This window comes from Epinephelus fuscoguttatus, linkage group LG3, assembly GCF_011397635.1.
Source record: "Epinephelus fuscoguttatus linkage group LG3, E.fuscoguttatus.final_Chr_v1".
NCBI classification, from domain to species: domain Eukaryota; kingdom Metazoa; phylum Chordata; class Actinopteri; order Perciformes; family Serranidae; genus Epinephelus; species Epinephelus fuscoguttatus.
The window spans coordinates 31300666-31321190 of record NC_064754.1 but is presented as its reverse complement, the minus strand read 5'-3'; the positions used below and the strand labels follow the sequence as shown (position 1 = coordinate 31321190).

Genomic DNA, 20525 nt, shown 5'->3' with positions numbered 1-20525 from the left:
AAAATGAATGATGTAATAGCATAATATAGAAAAAGGGGCTGCCAAAACAAATTAGCCTGGAAATAAAGTTGGGAAAACCCATAAAGTATTTGCTATACAGCATGAGAGGTGGTGCACAGTCTGTCGTCACCAGTTGGATCAGTAGATAAGCCTGCACACAGACGGTCAGGGCTGCTACGCAGAGAGCACTCAATTTTATGTATAAATCCAATTATGTTAGCATAGCCGCGACCTCCCCGTTTGCTTAAATCTAATTGGCTTCGCCGCTGATAGTGAGGACCAGTGAGAACCAGTAGCTTTACTGGTGTGGAAGTGATTGCCTTACTGCCGCCGGTTCTGATTGGCTGCGGCAGGGCCGTAGTGCCCGCCCACTGTGACCTCACCAGTAGCACATTACTCCGCTGATTGGAAGCGGCCCTGTCACTCATCCGGGATATTAAGGAAGGGGGTGCAAACTGCCAAGATGAAGCACTACGAGGTGAGTAGTGTCTATGAAACTCTAAACCGTTAATGGGGCGCTTTGTGGGGCCAGAATATAATTTATTAAATCAGTTAGGAATGTTCTTGTGATTCCTGTAGAGGTAAACTCCTCCGGAACAGTCACATTTAGAGCTTTAAACACGAGAGCAACGCTGCCTGTCATGGTCAGGTTGCTATGACCGGGGATTTGTGGCTCCTCGTGCACGGAAATTAACGGTTGTATCGGCTAATATCGTACCGGAAATACCAGCTGCACCCTCAGTTACGACGAATTGTACTCGTATTGTGTATTTGTTAGGTTGTTGGTAGACGCTGGACGCCTCTGTTAGCTAAACACAGAGCCCTCTGTGCGGGATAATGCTTGTCATTATCGCCATCTCTGGCTGGTATGGCTCATGGCGCTTCTTATCTCGTTGTTGCCCAATACTGCAGGTGAACAGCCAAGTGCGTGAGCCCTGCTGAATTAACTCAAGTGCCCAGGATGTGATATATGATTTAACATAGCATCAGTCAGACCCTAAACTGATGACAGAAACCTACTTAGAAAACAAAAACAGAACAGAACTAATGTTTAGGTTTAGGCTAACTGTTCCAGAAACATCCAGGCGTGACTCTTCATCATTAACGTGAAAGGTTTCCTCTGCCACTAAACCACTGTGCTCCTGCAATCACTGAAAGCTTCTCTAAATGTTAACAAATAAGAGTTTCATGGGCATCAAAACCCATCAGACAGGCTTTAAAGTAGTCTGACAGAAACAACCAGTGGCTGCTCCGGTTCCCCTTCTTTCTGTTGACAGATGTTGCAACCTGCGAGAAGCAAAACAACACTTAAATCATAAAAAGATTTTTTCTTTATCAATCTCTCGTGGCTGCACTGGTGTCAGAGTTCATTTGGACTGGACAATGTGTCAGTAATAGGACACTCTCGCAACCCCTAATCAATTAGCCTGCCTCACCTTTTCCTGGTCATGGCCTTTGAAACTGAAAGATAAGCCAGTAAATACACTTTGTTACAGCAATAGCTACAGCAGGTATCTTCAGTTATCACCATCTGCCATGACCTTGGCTGCATGTGAGTACCACAAATATGTGTGAACCCACATTGTAACTAGTGTATGCAGTATTACACTTATGTGACTCTTAAGACTCTGTGAAGGTCAAGTGTGGAAGAAAAACTGACAGGGTGACCACGTTTTGGCAAATGGTGGCTCTCCAGACAAACCGACACTGCTAGCCACCATTCTTTACAACAATCAAAATTTGTGACTATAAAATACTATGAAGTCACAATTTTGATTAGCAGTTATCAAAATATGACACATGGTACAAAGTTTTGCAGTTACAATACACCAAAGGTATGCTGCTCCGGTCAGAGGGTCCGACAGGTCACAGAATATGGTGATACACCAGTGTGCAACCATGTGTGTGCAGAGGTTTTTGTGCATGTGGCCAATGAAACTGTATGATTAGCTAGTAAATAGGCATTGTTAGAGCAACAGCTACAGCAGGTATGCTTACTTAAAGTCACAAAAATGTGGTCATTGCAGGGTGTGGACTTTGACTGACACCATAACCAGTACACATATTAAAAGTTAAATGTTCTCACCAGTGCAAGCACATGCTCCATGAGTTCATTTTTTCTATGTATTCCTCAATGATTTCATCAAATAAAGTTAAAATTTAAGAGCTCAAGTTTATGGATTCAACTGTAATAGTTTTACTTTTTGTAAATTGCACAATATATAAGCTAAACAGAAGTAGCCTACTTTGTACTTATTTTTTTAGTTGCGGTGTTAACAGTATCCTGGGACATAAATCCAACTGTAAATGTTTCAGTTTTAGTCATTAGATAGATTGCCATTAGTCACCAGGTAGCACCAGAGAGCTGCAACATTTTCTCAGTGATCTGTCTTGCTAATCGGTATGTGGAAGTGTGTACAAAAACACGTAAGGAGCATTTCCAGATTGTCTGCTCATCTGTCTAAACAGGCCATCCCTTAAGATAAAAAAAAAAGTGTCTTACCTTGGGACAGGAATTACAGGCAAAACCTGCAAAGAACAGCTTAAGTCCACCATCTCAATTAAATTGTGTCCTGCTTCACCCTCACCAGGACAGACTGTCACTGCCAGAGAGGAGCTTTATATAGATGAGATGTGGGAGGTACAGCGGCAGTGGGTATGCCTGGCACAGAGTAGAGATGGGTTTATTTCCCTGAAGTCTCAACTACAGTATCATATGTCCTGCTCGATTTGAGCAGGCGTGAATGTTGCATTTACACAGTTATTAAGCGGCTCAGTTCATTCATTTAAAAAACATGTAAAAGTTTCAGAAAGGTATGTTGCCTTGTGTGAATGAGATAAAAAAAAAAAAAATCAAATATGTGCCACGTGAAACGAACAAAATAAAGCAATACGCAAAATTTGTCAACATCTGAGGCCATAAAACTAAATCACCAGAGAGCCCTGTTTCACTTTTAGTCTCAGATGATACTACGTAACTGATGCACAGTGTGTTTACTCAAAAAAACAAACAAATTTGTGGCAGGTACATTAGATAGACATGGTCCAGGCCACTGTCTAAATCTGATGTTGGAGCAAAGTTGATGGATGCGAGGGTGACTGTTTCAAAGATACATGTCTGGCATAAACTTCCATGTTGCCACTTGTGACTTTATGTCTTTCATTCATTATTGAAACTGTATCTGACTGCTCGTCATTAGAGAGTGGGGGCTCCACCAAGGGAATGCCCCGACTAAGCCCTCACAGTCTGGATTATTATCACCCCTTGGTGGCAGGAAAAGGCGACTCCCCATGTGAGCAAATCAGCGATCATGCTGCTCGGTTTGGTTTAAAGGTACCACACGCTGTAAAAGTTGTGGTTTTGGGTTTCTGATCAAATGTGATGTACAGTATATCATTGCTGTAGATAGATATGGACAGTAGTGAACCGATGACATCATCTTTTAGGCGCAGACTGGTGGGGATCTTTAGAGAGAGGACTGCTGGTCATGCAGTTAGCAGTGGATGTTTATATTTAGCTGTGGAGAGAACGGGAGGGGGACAGACGTGGAAAGGGGGGTTGCTGTTTGGCATAATACCTCTCCTCCATCTTCCCACTTAGCAGGGGGCTGAGAGGTGTCAAAGGTCGTCAGGTATCCTTTTTTTAGGAGGGAATTATGTTTCAAAACCACTGCAGTGCTGAAATATAGGCATTACTCTGTGCTCTAGAAGTTTCCTTTGTGAGATATATACAGATGATCTACGGCAGACAGTTTGCCACGGGGATACTGGGCATTCTTGTGTATGCAACTGTGCACACACATGTGGCGTATGTCCACGCTCCAGGGGTCGACTGGCAGTTAAATAAAGCAACGCACCAGAAGTGAAGGAATGAGCGAGGGGCAGAGAGGGAGGGAGAGCGAGAGAATGACAGTGAGGAAGAGGAAGGAGGGGTAGAAGAGCTGTGGAGATTTATTTCCACAGCTGAGTGCCGCCCCTCTCCTCTATGGTTTGGCGTGTATCTCAGATAGACAGTTGAGAGGTGAGGAGTGACAAGAAAACCGAGAGGAAGAGTGAGGGGAAGAAGGGAATAAACCGAGCACAGGAGGAGGACTGTGGACATGGATGCCCTAGCACTAGAGGCCACCAGCACTAAAAAGCCGGTTAACGGGGCGGTGCTTGCCCCGTTGCCAGTCCCAGCACCGGTCAAACGTAAACCTGCTAAAAAAGCTAAAAAGGCTGTTGTTTTCTTTGAGGTGGAGATACTGGATGCCAAGACCAAGGACAAGCTCTGCTTCCTGGACAAGGTGAGAACGCATTTCTTTTCTTCATATTTTTAACAGTTTTCATCTTAATTTCAGTTTAAGTACTTTTTTTTCTACCTGAAGTCTGCAAAACATCTTTTCGTATAACGTATGGACACATTCAATCATCTGTGTGCCTGTGTCGAGTGTCTGTATGTTTACTAAATGCAACAGGTGCAGTATGTCTGGTCCTCTATCACAGCAATAAGTCTGTGTGTATGAGTGAGTCAGACGTTTTCTAGAACATTGTCGAGCTGCTGTAGCCCTTGCTGTCAGACAGTGGGTGTGAAAATGAGATGCACACACTGGAGCCTGTTTTATGCATGCGACACAACACTGCTGTGACCAGATATCTGTGTAAGTAAGGGGTGTCCGGCATGCACACCTACAGGGGGTAAACACAACAATACAAACGACTGTACAGCTGCTACAGGAGCCCTCACACACATCCAACCTTTTGGCATTTTACAAAGACGACTTTTTGTTGGGACTCTGTTGGAGAGCTGCTGATTCAACTCTGTCGTCAACTGTGGTCGATTGTATAGGCAGATATTATGCTAGGTACAGTACACCTTACATAAGATATTACACCACCACAACCTATGGCCTCGAAACTGCACATGTGTTTGAGCAGTGACTACACCCTGAACATCTCCTGGAGAGAAAAGTCTGACATAATGTTCAAGATACTCTTTATCATTAGTGGTTTTGTATCATCCTTGATATTTATGATATTCATGATATACATTTTGAAGTAATGCAGAAAATATTGTATACAATTTAAAAACAAACCTTCGGTGCACTTTTCACTTCAGAAAATATCCCAAGGAACCTCACTCCTCTACGTGAAATAATAAAAGGTTGAAGATACATGATAATAATAACCATAATAATGATAAACTTTATTTATAAAGCACAATTCATGCATAAAATGCAACACACATCACTTTGTGCAAGGTTCCTTTTTTCATTATGGCCTTCAGAAGTTGGTTGTTTGAATTGCTGTTTCAATTCGGATGGTTGAACGGAGGCTGAGGAGGTAGAGAGGGTCGTACAGTAATCAGGAGATCAGTGGTTAGATCACCATTAGGGCTGGGTTTTGGTAATTGATACCTTTTTAATGTATCAACCAAAATAAAGCAGTATGAAGTAGTATCGTATGTCTCCAGTCAAACGATACCTGCATGTAATTCTTTTTGCGCCATGGGTCTGATCCTGGAGCATCCTGACTACCCGCCAGATCAGCAGACTTTCTGTTGCTGCCTCCGCACTGACGGTCAGTTCAACCTCTGCCTAGTTAGCATGAGGTAACGCAGCATCCAACACTAAGCCGTTAAACAGTCTGAACAGTATTACACTGACAAAGAAATGGCTAAGCTCTGTCATTAAACCTGTTAATAACCGGTAATGTTAGCCGTGTAATGCTAATAGTTTGCCTCATCACTGTGTGTTTGCGGCTGGGCAGACTCTTACAGCTGTCTGCAGCACCAAGGTCACACTCCTGCAGTAGCAGCTACAACACATACAGTTTGTGATGTAATGAAGTCAGGTGTGTTACATTTGCCGGAGTTCAGCGTGCTGAGATGCCACCAAAATGTTGGAAAGTTTGGCTGTACTACATGCCATGCCATTCACATTATGGGTATCAAATTGAAGTACTCTATTAGTGTCAGTATCACTTTAAAGTGTACTGGTATTGGAAACGGTATATTGAATTTTTAAATGATACCCAGCCCTAATCCCTGGCTCCTCAAGTCCGCATGTGAAGTGTCCTTGGGCAACATACTGAACCTCAAATTGCTCCCGGTGGCTCTGCCATCAGTGTGTGAGCGTGCCTTAATGCTCATCTGATGAGCAGGTGGCACCTTGTATGATAGCCTCATCCATCAGTGTATGAATGTGTGTGTGAATGGGTGAATGTGACATGTAGTGTGAAGGGCTTTAAGTGGTCGTAAGACTAGAAAGGCGCTATATAAATACAAGTCCATTAATCGTGAACAAGGTGTGGTGCAGGTAGGTATGAGTCCCAGAATATCAACCTCTCTACGTTGTTAGCCAGTTGCCAGCAACACAGCTAGAAAACAGCTCTCAATTGGATCACAGATGAGTGTTTACACAATTGTCCAAAAGGGCAAGAAAAGCTGTTTAAATCAAATCAAATCAACTTAATTTATATGACACTTTTCATACAAAAGTAACACAAAGTGCCTCACAGAGGTTAAAAACAACAAAGAACCAAAACAGAAAACAAAAAAGAAAAGAGAGAACCCAACTCTCCCTCCCACCCCACATAGAGATACATAAATATACACATACGCACAGACACACACACACACACCCAAGCTCACACCCACACACACTAGCTATCACTAAAGAGACATGGCCGAGCACCGAGACCCGAGGCAAGGAAAAAGTTTAGAGAAAATATAGGTGTCGCATATATGCTCAGAAAAGCCTGGAATTCACTGTCGGTCAATTTGTCTGGGTTTTCTTCCATTTCTTCCATACAGGGTGTTTTGTATTGTCTGTTTACATGGTTAACAGCTTTTTAAAAATGGTGGTTGCCGGTGCTGCATTGGCTTTGTTTGACCAATCACCGTACACCATAGACATTCAAGGTTCCGCTTGTGCTGGGAGAGTACTACTCTAAAATAGGAGCTAAAAGCCCCTTAAAACGGTGATCTAAGAAAAACAATTGTTCATAGTTCTTTAGGTATGGAAACAACAGAAAGGGGGGTTCCTATGAAAAAGTTATAACTGCTTTTTGTGGAGTTCCTCCTCACAGCATGAGCAGATTTGGGATTTTGAACAAAGACTCAACCTCAGTTGGGTACAGGGTCAGGACAAAAGCAGATATATTGTCAGCTATTCTATTGTATCGTATCATATCACGATATGGGACTACATACTGTATCAAATTTTGGATATTGTGATATCAGTGTTGTCTTTCCTGGTTTTAAGGCTGCATTAGGGTTGGTTAAAAATATTGCGATATTTGATTTTCTTCATATCGCCCAGCCCTAATACAACAAGTTACAAGATGTAGTACAATTAGTTTTGCAGTACAGTCTGAAAAGGACAGCGTGATACTGACTGATGGACTCCAGCTGTGTTTACAGTCTGGCTTTTAGAGTATCATTGTTGTATTAGCCACCTTTATTTTGAAAGGACTTTGGAGCTCATTGTTTTATCAGGTATATTTCCAGCAATTTGTACTTGGCCTGTGCTCTGTTATTGTTGTGTTAGACAGCTTTCAGTTGTTATTGACAGGTCTGAAAGTCAGTGCGGCTGCATTAGGAGGGTTTAGTGTATTGTTGGTGTGAGGCCTGTTGGTATATAGAGCTGCATTAGCCAAGTTTACAGTGGTGTTAGTCTGTCAGTCGGGCCAGACTTGGCTTATCAGTGGCTGCTCCTCAAGACCACCAAGTATAAAGTGCTATCCTTGTTGGATTATACCCTGTTGTCAGCTTAGCAGAGTTTCCATGGTGATAGCGTGCGCAATCTTAACACATTTTGGAGAGGACGTGTCACAGGTTTGACAGATATAGATCTGGATCTGGACAGAGGGCCCTTTGGGGGAATGGTGTCTTAAAGTTGTCTAACAGCTAAACTAACAGACTGAATTAGAAATAAAACTCAAGTACTGTATCGTGTCTGGGTCGGGGTTACCGGGACAGACTCAGAGATCTTAACACTGAATGAAGCCTGTAGAAGGATCGGAAGGGGTCACAGAGAGGTGGTCTCTCGATGATGTCATCCTGCTTAAAATGGCCTGAGGTTCTCTAGACGACATGAACAGAAGCCAAGTCTATTACAGCAGCAGACACCTCCTCAGCCTGCCTCAGATGTGTCACACGATCTCTGAGGGACTGTTCCTTATATTCTTTAAGTTCCAGGAAACCCCATGGAAAGGATAAGGTTTGAACACCAGTGCTAAGATAATCTAGCATACTATTTATACTGAACAGCACTGGCCTCAGTAATTAATTATACATCCAGGCCTTTGATCGTAAGTACTGTCAAACTCAGTGCTCTCTAACAAGTTCAACAGTTCAAAGTTTGATTTGCAATTGCAGGTTTTAGATTTGAATTTGCTGAACATTCATACAGTGCAATATTTTGTCACATCTTTGCTTAGATAATGTGATTGCATATTGGGGATGCAACTAATGATTATTTTCTAGAATAATCAATTAATTGTTTGGTCTACGAAATGTCAAGAAACGGTGAAAAATGTCAATCACAGTTCCTTAGAAACCAAGGTGATGTCTTTAAGTGTCTTGCTTTGTCAGTTAAAAACCCAACGACATTTCATTTAATTGTTTAAAACGGAGAAAAGCAGGAAAACAACAGCCTCTTTTGCCATTTTTGGAAGAAAAATTACTTTAATGATTAATTGAATGTCACAATAAGTCGCGATTATTTTCTGTCAACCGACTAATCAGCTGTCGCAGCTCTATTGCATATAGGTATACATTTCACGAAAACATATTAGCTTTCCTGGTCCAGGCCATCGGAGGTATATAGGCTTACTGTTAAAATGTTTTGAGAAACCTGTCGCCAAAGTCATAAAAGTCAGAGGCCGGAGAGAAATTTGATGCGGATGCCTGAGATGCTATAATTATGTAATGTGCAGATAGTATGGCAGAGTTTGTATTAATACTAATCGGGAATTGTCTCATTTTTTTGTTTCCATTTATTTCAGTTTAATAACTCGCAGGGACCATGAAACTTATATAAGACACTCTGTCACTTACAATATAATTAAGGATAAGATGATAATTACCTCTCTCGAGCATGTTTAAGTCTCTAAGTTTATTTTTGTAACCTTCTGAAATGAATGGATGTCAGTGGTTGCCTCAAAAGTTGGTTAAAGACATTCACAAATCAGAACATCAATGCTTTAGAAACTGATTAGTCAATCTTTATTTATTGGGCACATTTCATACAGGTTAGGGAAGTCCAACATGCTTTAGTGACATTAATACAAACATAACAGGTGAAACAGCACAAAACTAAAACTAATTTCAAACAGACAGTGAAAGCATAGAGACAGGCAGTGTCTAATCTCTATAAATAGATATTGTATCTGCGCATGTATGCAGAATCTGTAAGCAACAGGACAAGGTTTTGTTATCGAAAGATTCTAGCTATTGTTTGTAGTCAGTTTGTCTATTTCCAGCCTATATAGTATTGACCAGTCGTGTTGGAGCGGGTTTGGTTGCCTGCAGGTAAACAGTCCATGTGGAGAGTAAAAGAGGTGGAATGAAGTGGCCGTTGCTGAAATGTAGTCTTGGAACCTGTCGGCTATCATCTGACAATGATTTAGCTTTTTGGAAAGTGTTTGCTAATTTGTCTGTGTTCATATGCAGACATCTGTTTATAGCCTATCACAGCTGACATGCTGGCATTGGGCAAGAGGTGGGTTACACCCTGGACAGGTCCCCAGACCTTCACAGGGCTGGCGCATAGAGACAGACAACAATTCACGCTCACATTCACACCTCCAGATAATTTAGAGTCACCAGTTAACCTAACCTTTATGTCTTTGGACTGTGGGAGGAAGCTGGAGGACTTGCAGAAAAACTTACCCCAGGGTTTGAACCCCCCACTTGAGTTCGAACTGGGAACTGTCTTGCTGTGAGGTGACAATGCTAACCACTGCATCACTGTGCCACCGATGACGCATAGATTTGATAACTCAGGTTCTTGTTAAACTACATTTTTTTGATACTGCATTGCCTATTTCTCATCTAAAATGTTTCAGATACAGCTTACTGTAACTGTGATTTGAGATTGTTTGTTACCAACTGGTTGCCATATTGCCTCCTGTGTCAAAAGACACAAACTTGAATTACGTGGCCCAACAGCAGGAACATTTATTGGTCCCATGCGGGAATAGTGCATTCTGGTAGTTGTAGATTTTCTACCTCTTGAGCAAGCAACCTGGTTTTATGAAAAGACCATCTTTCCAGTGGTAAAATACTTCTTTAATGTGAATCAGTCACATCATGGCTGACGCACTTAATAAGGTCAGTAGGCTCCCCTTATACATGCAGCCCGAGACCTTATCATAGTCACTGAGTGAGTCACAGAGCTGAATCCTTCAGGAGGTAAACTAAAAGACATTTTATCTCACAGTGGGAGTTGTTCCAGCCTTCTGGAAGAACACACAACGGGCTCTTTTCCACCTCAATAAATGTGCCTATTTTATGAAAATGCAGTATTCCACATAGATCATGTCACAATCAACATAAATGGCTGTTGTTAGCATGTAGAAGAACATGCTGCTGCCTGTAGACTGACAGAGATCACCACTGTCAGTCTACTGGCCAGGTCTCAGGGCTCAGATTTACATCTCAGATGAATCAATCAAAGGTAGACATCCTCATGTTTTTAAACTGTGGTTTTGATAGTCCATATTAGAAGGGTTTGATGGAGGTATGTACAGTATGAGCTGCCTCAACTCAAACAGATAAAGCCATTTGATCAGATTTTGGGAATGTAGTGATGGCTTTGAGTTACCTGACTCCGCCTCAGATCAGCGAGATCACTGCTCTGTCATCCCACCTGTAACAACTGTGTGTCCACATTTGCCACTGTGTGCTCTTCATGTTTCTGTTTTGTGGTCATTGTGTTTATATTTGGGCTAGCCAGGCTGTTGCTGGCAGCCTGGCACAAGGTCGTGTACTTTGGCTGTGGTTTTGTATTTGTATGTGTGTGCGTGTGTGCCTTGGCTCTTTGAAACCCTAATACCAGCTGTTAAATAAACCACGTCCACAGGGTGTGTAGGCACAGCCAGAGCTAAATTTACCACTAATCGCCATCATGAATGGAAAACATGGGTTATTAGCTGTCCCTTTGTGTGTGTCCCCCACTTATTTATTGTGGTCTTATTTGTAGGTCGAGCCAAATGCCACCATCGGAGAGATCAAGTCTATGTTCCACAAGAGCCGTGAGTGCCATCTCTCTGCAGGCTGACTGAAGCCTCATAAATCTGGTTTAACGTCAAGCAAATATTTAAGCTGCACATACATAAAAATACTCACGTCATGTCCTGTCTTAAGATGTCCGTGACATATTTATCTATCTGTTTTAGATCCTCAGTGGTACCCAGCCAGACAGTCCATTCGCCTCGACCCCAGTAAGTCAGCATGATCGTCTATCAGTATACTTATAGTACATGTAGTACTACTTCTCTCATCCACTCATAATGTACTGTACAACTCATTAAGCAAATGTGTGTGTTTCAGAGGGAAAGTCTCTGAAGGATGAGGACGTTCTGCAGCATCTCCCTGTGGGGACCACAGCAACATTTTACTTCAGAGACCTGGGAGCGCAGATCAGCTGGGTCACAGTGAGTACAACACATTGTGCTGTCGCAGTCAGGTCCAACTGTCCTGACAAACCCACATATATCAGACTGCAAGTGGGATCAACTGGAGCTATATTGAGATTTCCCACTGGGTACAAAGGGAGTGTGTGTGTGTGTGTGTGTGTGTGTGTGTGTGTGTGTGTGTGTGTGTGTGTGTGTGTGTTGGGGGGTTACTGGCTCTGCCAAAAGAGGCAGACTGAGGAGAGAAAGAAGAACAAGGAGAGGGGAGATGATATCTTTGTCTTCTAACACAGCAACAAACTAATATATCAGTAATATGACACTATGGCTACAGTTTAACCAAGTCTCCAGGGCTCTGTCTTATCCTGTCCTACGTCTTTTTTTTTTTTTTTTTCTCTCCAGGTCTTTCTGACTGAGTACACAGGTCCTCTGGTCATCTATCTGATGTTCTACTTCAGAGTTCCCTTCATCTACGCACCCAAATATGACTTTACCACCAGTAAACACTGGGTCGTACAGTGAGTGTCTCCAACGTGCCTTCACAGACTGTATAGAGTTCTGGAAAGTCGTCTTGTCCCAAAGAGGGCTTTCTTGCCTTGAGTTAGATGAGAAGATGGATACCACTGTTGTGTCTGTAGGTTAAACATGAAGCTCCAGCTACTTAGCAATCAGCCAGGCTCCTTAATGGCATGTTTTCTCTTGCTGAGTTCTTAAAGCACTTCTGGTCAACCACATCACCGCTGTTCAATACAAGGAAAGCCAAATTCACTCTCACTTCTGAACTTGTCTGTAAAAACCCAATGGGTTCCCCACCGATCGATCTAGTTACCATTCCCTGTCACCAATCAACAGCTGTTAAAATATTAGCAAGGCTCCAGCTACTGTTCATCCAGACCAGACCAATTTTATTAAGGAAAGGCATTCATTCATCAACACATGCAAACTAATTTAAACCGAATGCAGCTGTAAGCCAATATAAAATTAGACACTGTGGAAAAAACATTTCATAATTAACTTGTGGGATTTTATTTGCAGTGCTTCAGACACTTGGATTCAAAGCATAGACTGTATAAAAATAAATAACGCAGCAGCTGTTACATCACCAGTTGTTTTGTAGGCCCCTGTTTTGAAGCCTCAAGTCAGGTGTTGTTTTTTTTTTTTTTTTTTTTTTGCTGTTGCCATTTTGAATTTTTTGGAACCTGAAGTGACCATATTTGGACAAGAGGGTGGAACTATGGAGGAGCGAGGGGTGGATCACACAGAAAGCGTTTTGCAGGTTTCAAAATGCGCAGCACACTGCTTTTTTTTTTTTTTTTTAATTGAATGCGGCTAGTAAAAAAAAAAAAAAAAAAAAAAAGCTTGCTGCAGGTTTTGTTGCCAGGCAACCACGCCATCACTTCCTTATCCTAACCTTTCTATGTTATCAATCGACCTTGAATTAATTAATTTTATTAATTTCACAGTAATTAGTATCTAGTTCCTAAAATGTTGAGGCAGGCGGTACTTGCTGTGGCTCTGGTTGAAGGTGAGAGGCTGTCAGTGAATAGTTTGTTGGGCACAGGAAATGGAGATCTGTGTGGGTACATGAGACCCTAAAAAAGAGGGTGGATCATGGAGAGTACCACCAGTTGGTCCAGGAGCTTCGCCTTGATGATGGCTGTTTCCAGACATATTTTAGGATGACTCGGGGGCAGTCTGACAACCTGCTGTCTATCATCGGGCCGTATAGCTCTGGGTATCCAGCAACCGCTACCACCAGTTTCTCCTCCATTATTTACCAACTGTGAACTTGTTGTTGTGACCACCACAGAAGGCCCGCCTCTCAAAACATCTGATTGGACAATGGTAAAAAAGATGATTTTCTGCTTGAAGTTTTTTAAACTTGAGGAGTTCAGAGCACTCCTCCAGCAAAAACGCCAGGTGCCTGGAGCGCAGAAAAACGAGGGGCTTCGCAACACACAAACTGCGACCAAAAAGCTTCATTCTCATTTAAAACAATTACAAAAAGCTGCCTCCAGCTGCTTCTACGCTTTCTGTGTGACCAGGACCCTAGGCTACTCTGCTGCTGGCTGTACCTGCATGTTTCCTGTACAGACCCAAGAAAGGTATTGTCGACTTGTCTAACTCAAAGCAAGAAAGTAAATAAACATTTTCCCCTTACCCAAACTATTCCTTTAACCCATGTTCTTTCTATATTGATGTATGTGTCAAAATCCTGCCTGGACAGAGCTTTTAGATGAGATGAATAGACTGGCAGTGTTGTCATTTGGAGGAGATGCAATGTACCTGCATCTTTTTAATAACTGTAGCAGAGCTAACACAAGCGTCTGCTTTTTTCAGTCTCGCCTGTATGTGTCACTCTTTCCACTTCGTCAAGAGGCTGCTGGAGACGCTATTTGTGCATCGCTTCTCTCATGGAACAATGCCGTTACGCAACATCTTCAAGGTGAGACGCTTTCTCCCACTTAAACTCTGTCTTTTCCCGCTTTACATTAATATGTGCGAAGGTGTGATGTAGAGTCTTATGGAGTAAAAGGTGGATAAATAACTGTTCAGTTTGTGACAGAAAAGGTGTATCTCTTACCACATAGAACAACGTTCCTCTTATGTTCTCCATTTCAGAACTGTACCTACTACTGGGGCTTTGCAGCATGGATGGCTTATTACATCAACCATCCGCTGTACACACCACCCAGTAAGTATGCACGCAGCGTACACTCCACACTCACATAACACAAGTGTGTAATTGTAACTGCTTTCATCATTACTCATGTTAACTGTCTTGTTTCAGTCTACGGGGAGCAACAGATCCGACTGGCCCTCATCATATTCTTGGTAAGAATATTTCTCTCTTCGACACTTCCATAAATGTATCCTGCATCATCTGATTTGACAAATAATAGAAACAAAACATGTCATTCACATTATTTAAATTATTAGTAGTATTAGAATTGGAAGTATGTTTGTCCACTGGCTCTCTGTCATCCTCAGAAGTGTACAATAATGGCTTTTATTGAATCACTTGTGGCTGTTTTCGTTCTCAGTTCTGTCAGATTGGCAACTTTTCCATCCACATTGCTCTACGGAACCTCCGTCCACCAGGTAAACACACGTAAACACACACACACACACACACACACACACACACACACACACACACACACACACACACACACACACACACCTGTAACACCTGTACATCTGACTGTCACTGACACTCTCTAAGTTTAAGCCACAGTCAATGTTAAGCATATTTTCAGGGATATTTGATGTTTAACCATCAAAATTTGGGTTGCTATGTAATTAATTTAAAGAACAGAATGTCTGTTGTGGTAATCAGTTGTAGTTCTTGTGTTGTGTGTACGCGGCTCATGAACCATGACGAAATCAGTTCGGTAAATATGAGTGCTTTTCGATTACAGCTCCTGAAAACATCACTTCACATATTAAGTATCTGACTCAACAAACATCCTGATACATATATTACTGAATCCTAACTGGTGGATTGAAATATATGTGAGAGGGGCACAGACAAAACAACGCAGATAGAAATCTCTCAGTGAAATAATCAAAACTCTTCACACTGGGGCAGTGCCTACCACAGTTTCAAGTTACTGCAGTTGTTTCATCACATGCCATTTCCACTGCTGGGGATAATAACTGCAAAGAACTTACACTGATATTCTTGTGACTGGGGATAGCTACTGAGAAAACAGAAGCGCTATCCTCGTCCTGTTTTGGTTACGCAATGGTTAATGCACTGCCTTTGTAGGAGGAGATCGTACTTGGTTGCAGACAGAGCTTCATGGTAGAAGGAAGACTTAAAGGGAACCAATCTAAATGCCCATAGTGTCATGATTCTATAGCCATTGCATTGTGCCAAAAATAAAGTCTATTTCCACTTTAAGGTCAATTTAGGATATAATCATTGGTCAGTATGTTAACATTTGATATGGGGCCATAGTGTAAACATAGTAATAAGTAGATGGAGTTGATTAACTGATTTTCTGTATCTTTTGTTACCTTCATCCAGGCTCCAAGACCAGGAAGATTCCCTATCCAACCAAGAACCCCTTCACCTGGATCTTCCTGCTGGTCTCCTGCCCCAACTACACCTATGAGGTAATGTGTCTGAGTCATCAAGGGATGGCTGATAAGTTTTCTCTGCATTAATATGGCAGTCATTGCATGAAAATAGAGCGGGGAATTGTCATATTGAGCTTTAAAAGAATGAATAACACTTACTGCACAGCTGGTAGCTTTAAACTTGATAAATTAGCCCCCTGATTATACTGTTCCACGTCTATTTGTATTTTATCATAGGACTGTCTCATTTTGTCATTTGAAAAAGCTCTGAAAGTTTCCTTAGTTAAACTCACAGCTGCTGCCCTCTTGTGGTCTGAGTCTGTGTGTGACGTCCCTCCTCTTCCTCTTGCAGCTGGGCTCCTGGCTCGGCTTCACACTGATGACCCAGTGCCTGCCCGTGGCCTTCTTCACCCTGGTTGGTTTCATCCAGATGACTGTGTGGGCCAAGGGGAAGCACCGCAGCTACCTGAAGGAGTTCCGCGACTACCCTCCTCTCCGCTCACCCATCCTGCCCTTCATCCTGTAGAGGAATACTTGACCGCTCCCCTCGTCCGTTCAGCTCTCACCCCCACCCTTGTCTGAGAGGGTGCTCTACCCCGGAGCTTAGTAGACTGACTGACTGAAAGAATCTAACCCTTTGTGCTTTTTTCCCCCGTCAACAAAATCATCTTCTGCTTCCTGCCTGTGATCCCTGTAATATTGAGTGCACTACACTTGCTCTGTATTTTTTAATCGCCCACAAACCCATTGTGAAGCATCCAGAGCAGCTCCTCACCTTAACTCTACAAAGTGTACACTGAATGACGCACTGTACATAAATACTGTGAGATGTCCAACTACTCATGTCAGCTGATACTGTTGTGAGGCTGAATCTGCATCTGAAGCTTTAGTTTTTATATCCATTCATCTAAATTTGAGAACATGACAGCATGTCATTTTGTCTGAAGTAATTTATTAAAAAAAAAGGGTAAACCAAAATGTCCTTGCCTTACTCCGTTATGTATTAGTGTCACACTGTGTATTTGCATCAAAGACTTTGCCAATACCACTCCAGCCTGGGAATACTGGAGCTTTTTTGTAGAAGGCTGTATTACGCAGAGTTCAAAGCGTCACCAATAGGCTCAATTGGGGTTTAAATGTGCATCAGTCATCTAAATTTGGTCGCAACCATGTTTTGATATTAATAAGACTGAGTTGTAGAGCTTAAACAATATTGTTTATTGTGAACGGCAGCACTTATGTACAGAGAAGAAGAAGCATCAGAGGATGCACTGATCATGCAGCTTCAGCCTGAGCCTCGATTCTCTTCTTCCTCAGCTGGAGCCTCCTCTCTCGTTCATACTCCTTCATACGCATCACATAGCTGGAGGCAGAAAAACACAGGGCCCACAGTCAGTGACAAGTTGGATGTACCGCATCTTATCACAAGATTAAAGTTTAACTGTTAAATCTGAAATTGAGGCTGTTAAATGTACTAAAATTCCATCACAAATTAACAGTGACTTCCTTTGAGAGACAATATTATTGTCTAGCAAAGAAGGAAAAAAACAAGGTTTCTTGGGATTTTGGATTTAGTGTGGAGTCCTAATTTTCAAAAAGGGAAACTAGCTACTAAGTTTACACATATGAATCTTTGAGATCTTTTTTTTAAACCAACATAGATGAGAATTCTTAAAAAGTAGGGCTGGGCAATGTGGAGAAAATCAAATATCAATAGTTTTGACCAAATAGTTTTCCCACCTTGACATAACGCATAACCTCGCATTTGGTTAAATCAATGAAGTGGGTCTGCTGAGAGCCTCATAATCTAGATCAGAGTCCATTCTACGAAAGACCGACTAAACCCAACCTTCCAAATGTATTCATGTAAACACTTACTCCTGGTGTTCGCAGTAGTCCCAGTCGTGTCTCTCATGCTTGCAGGCCAGGAAGTTGGGCCAGTTGTCCCTCTTGCACTTCATGAGTTTCAGGAGGTAATGTGCACAGTAGTCCCTCTGCTCCAAAGGCAGCTGGGCCAAGTTCATCTGCTCCTGGGTAGCTACCATCTCTGGCAAAGGGATACACATTTTCACAGTCATCTTTCAAATCATCTTTCAATCTATCAAGTACTAAATGATTGGTTGTTAGTAGGGCTGTGTATTGGCAAGCATCTGGTGATACAATACTCATCACAATACAGGCGTTAAGATTCAGTATAGTGGGATTTATTGTGATACTTGTGACTATTTGTGACTTTTTTTTTTTTTTTTTAAAACCAATGTTAAGAGCTAGTGGTTCTTCCTTAATGACTCTGTCTGTTTCATTGGTCTGCATTATTGGTGTTTAGGTCAGCAAGAAGTTGTTACGTTGGAGTGAAAGAGTCATAACGACACTGAAGGAGCTATTGTCAAGGGATTAAAGACAACACAAAATGATCACTCTCTGCCACTAATCTTTGCATGTAAATTATTTCTTCAAAATCAGTGTTTTTTAGAATATTACAATGCTCAAGTGTATCAATAATTTCTTACACCCCTAGATGTGGGAGTCTTAATACATCGTCCGAATACGTCTGTTATGCAAATACTGTACAGGGAAGAGGCTCTGTATATTTTTCATAATAACACAGAGTTATCTAAGAATTTGTTCTAACTGTAACAAATATCCATAACAGTCCCATTTTAATCTACGGTACTACCTGACTCAAGCGCCTTTCTATGCACCACACTCAAGCTTCATTTAAAATAGTCCATTCTTTAATTTGAAAAGATAACACCTTTGAAGTAAAGTCCACTGACACTGATTTCTTGGGGTGTTTTTGCTTGAGACATTACATCCAAATACATTTTATTTCAGATCTTACAGTTCTGAATTGGAACATGAGCAAATTCCAACAATATCGCTACAGCTTCTGTACAAGGAGCTGATCCTTTATTCACTGTATATGTTTCTCTTTACTGTTCAGACTTTAAACTTAATTACATTTGCCAAATAAACCTTTGCTTTCCAGCAGAGATATATGTGAATTGTAGTTCTGAAGGGGGACACCACCTAAATTAATAATTCTAACATGCTATTTTCATGGCCTGGGAAGGTTCAATCAATATTTGTGTGCATGAGCTGCTATCTCTCAAAGCCAGAAACAAGAGGGGTAAATGTTAAACCTGCGATGTCATAGGGTATAAAGTCTGGAGCTGGACCACAGACAATGAATAGGAGACCGATTTTGCGGACTCACAGAATATTTGTTTTCTTTTTTATATGCAAAATGAGCTTTATAGTGTAGTGTTGTAAGGGCTGGAACGGATGTTCCCATATACTCAGAACAGCCACCTGTGTGCTCTGTGTCATCTATAACAGATTTAATTTATCACTGTCTGTGAAGCAGCCCCAGACTTTACACCTCATCACAAAACACTCTAGAGGGAGAGAGTTGTTTATCTTTACTAATATTTTTGCACTGTCTTAGACCGTAACATGTATTAACTTTTAAAATGGGCGTAGTCCCCCTTTAAAGTGGAGCTCACCTTTTATCTTTCCATGTATCTGTATGTGAACATGGCATCAATATACTTCTGAAATACACAATTCAACAAGATGTACTGTCTTTTAGGGGGAAAGCAGGCACCTGTGGTAATGCTGGGCAGTATAACTATATATTGTGTTTACTGATTATTAAATGTGTCTTTAAGCTGCATTAAAAAATGAGTTGATAAAATCTACAACACGTGTTGCTAGGTCAAGTATCTCCCTATTGTCAGCTCAGTTTTATGCTGAATGTATAACAATTAGCTTATGCTTTATAAAACTATGAATATCTTAGGATACGATGAGATGTTTGGTATTTTGTCACCCTGCTGACGCCATGAGAGGCTTCAGAAAATCGACAACTCACCCGATATACAGTGTAAACTCAGTACATGTCGATGCTGCATTACAGTTATTTGGATATATTGAAACAAGTGGGAACAAGTTAATACATATAGCCAGGTGGCTACAGACTGTAACAGGGCACACTGCACCAGCTCACCTGACACTGAACTCCTCCAACACCAATTAGCTAGTAGCTTGTTAGCTATCTGGTGTAGCTTTACTGCCGTTAGCACAAAGCTAGCTCGGCTTACTTAACGAGCTGACCTAGCGTGGCTGATAAGGAAGCCAGTTTAAACCAAATGCCTGTAAACACATTGGAAGATGCATTAATGAGTTCACTGCTGCAGACAAACCTCTCTCGGTCCTCCCTGCAAAACCAAACTCGGGGTCGAACTCGAATTTCTTCGATGGGTCCGGCTCGGTGTCCCTCTCGGTGATATACCGTCTGACCAGGTGAGCTCCCATGGCACCGGCGATGTTTAGACACTGCTAGCTAAAAATAGTATAATATGTTTGTTTGTGCTTCGCGTTAATTTTGTATTACCAAAATTATTCTGCTGTCTGCCATTCGGTCACCTCCACAAGCCCCCTACGCTCACTTCCGCCTCCCACCGGAAATAAACAGCCGAGCGGTACTGCAGAGAAACACATTCCCTCTAACCAAAGGTTCCGCTGGCAGGTGGCTCGTGTTTCCACTAAGTTAACTAATGTTTACAATGACAGTGTAACCAAGTGGACATCAGGGGCCATGACGGCCTCAGATTCACTTTGTCAAACATTATGTCAGTTACTTTTGGTGATATAAAAGGTTGAAAAAAGTGAAAATTGACCACTGTTGGATAACAAAAAGAACGCTTGACATTTCCGAAAAATGTGTTCCTTTTACATTTCTCAAACATAATCATTTTTGATGCTTTAAGGGCCTGAAAATGTCATTTAGATTCATTATATGGGGGTGTAGCCTACTG

General features: G+C 41.8%; 2 protein-coding genes across 3 annotated transcripts; one reads left to right on the top strand and one right to left on the bottom strand.

Annotated features, from left to right (window-relative positions):
* Window positions 1-395: 395 nt before the first annotated feature.
* On the top strand, window positions 396-18119 carry tecrb (trans-2,3-enoyl-CoA reductase b). Of its 2 annotated transcripts, XM_049571207.1 has the most exons (12): window positions 396-478; window positions 4236-4286; window positions 11187-11238; window positions 11383-11427; window positions 11537-11640; window positions 12022-12137; window positions 13960-14065; window positions 14242-14314; window positions 14411-14454; window positions 14664-14721; window positions 15653-15741; window positions 16058-18119. In XM_049571207.1, the coding sequence occupies exons 1-12, from the start codon at window positions 464-466 to the stop codon at window positions 16229-16231; spliced, it is 927 nt and encodes a 308-aa protein (XP_049427164.1). In that variant the 5' UTR covers window positions 396-463; the 3' UTR covers window positions 16232-18119. The 2 variants fall into 2 exon arrangements, with proteins under 2 accessions (XP_049427164.1, XP_049427163.1); XM_049571206.1 differs by lacking the exon at window positions 396-478 and having other exon boundaries at window positions 3968-4286.
* Window positions 16900-20186, bottom strand: ndufb7 (NADH:ubiquinone oxidoreductase subunit B7). The gene is made up of 3 exons (XM_049571208.1): window positions 19911-20186; window positions 17584-17752; window positions 16900-17068 (listed from the first exon to the last, which is right to left on the bottom strand). Exons 1-3 carry the CDS (start codon window positions 20020-20022, stop codon window positions 16981-16983), a joined length of 369 nt encoding a protein of 122 aa, XP_049427165.1. The 5' UTR covers window positions 20023-20186; the 3' UTR covers window positions 16900-16980.
* Window positions 20187-20525: the final 339 nt, after the last annotated feature.

What these genes read in the sequence shown, in the direction of transcription:
- tecrb (XM_049571206.1), top strand. Translation starts at nt 4,101, where the DNA reads ATGGATGCCCTAGCACTAGAGGCCACCAGCACTAAAAAGCCGGTTAAC. An exon ending in AGCTCTGCTTCCTGGACAAG is followed by an intron (nt 4,287 to 11,186) that starts GTGAGAACGCAT and finishes TCTTATTTGTAG; the next exon opens with GTCGAGCCAAATGCCACCAT. An exon ending in GCCCCAACTACACCTATGAG is followed by an intron (nt 15,742 to 16,057) that starts GTAATGTGTCTG and finishes TTCCTCTTGCAG; the next exon opens with CTGGGCTCCTGGCTCGGCTT.
- ndufb7 (XM_049571208.1), bottom strand. Translation starts at nt 20,022, where the DNA reads ATGGGAGCTCACCTGGTCAGACGGTATATCACCGAGAGGGACACCGAG. An exon ending in TGCAGGGAGGACCGAGAGAG is followed by an intron (nt 17,753 to 19,910) that starts GTTTGTCTGCAG and finishes TCCCTTTGCCAG; the next exon opens with AGATGGTAGCTACCCAGGAG. An exon ending in GACTACTGCGAACACCAGGA is followed by an intron (nt 17,069 to 17,583) that starts GTAAGTGTTTAC and finishes TTCTGCCTCCAG; the next exon opens with CTATGTGATGCGTATGAAGG.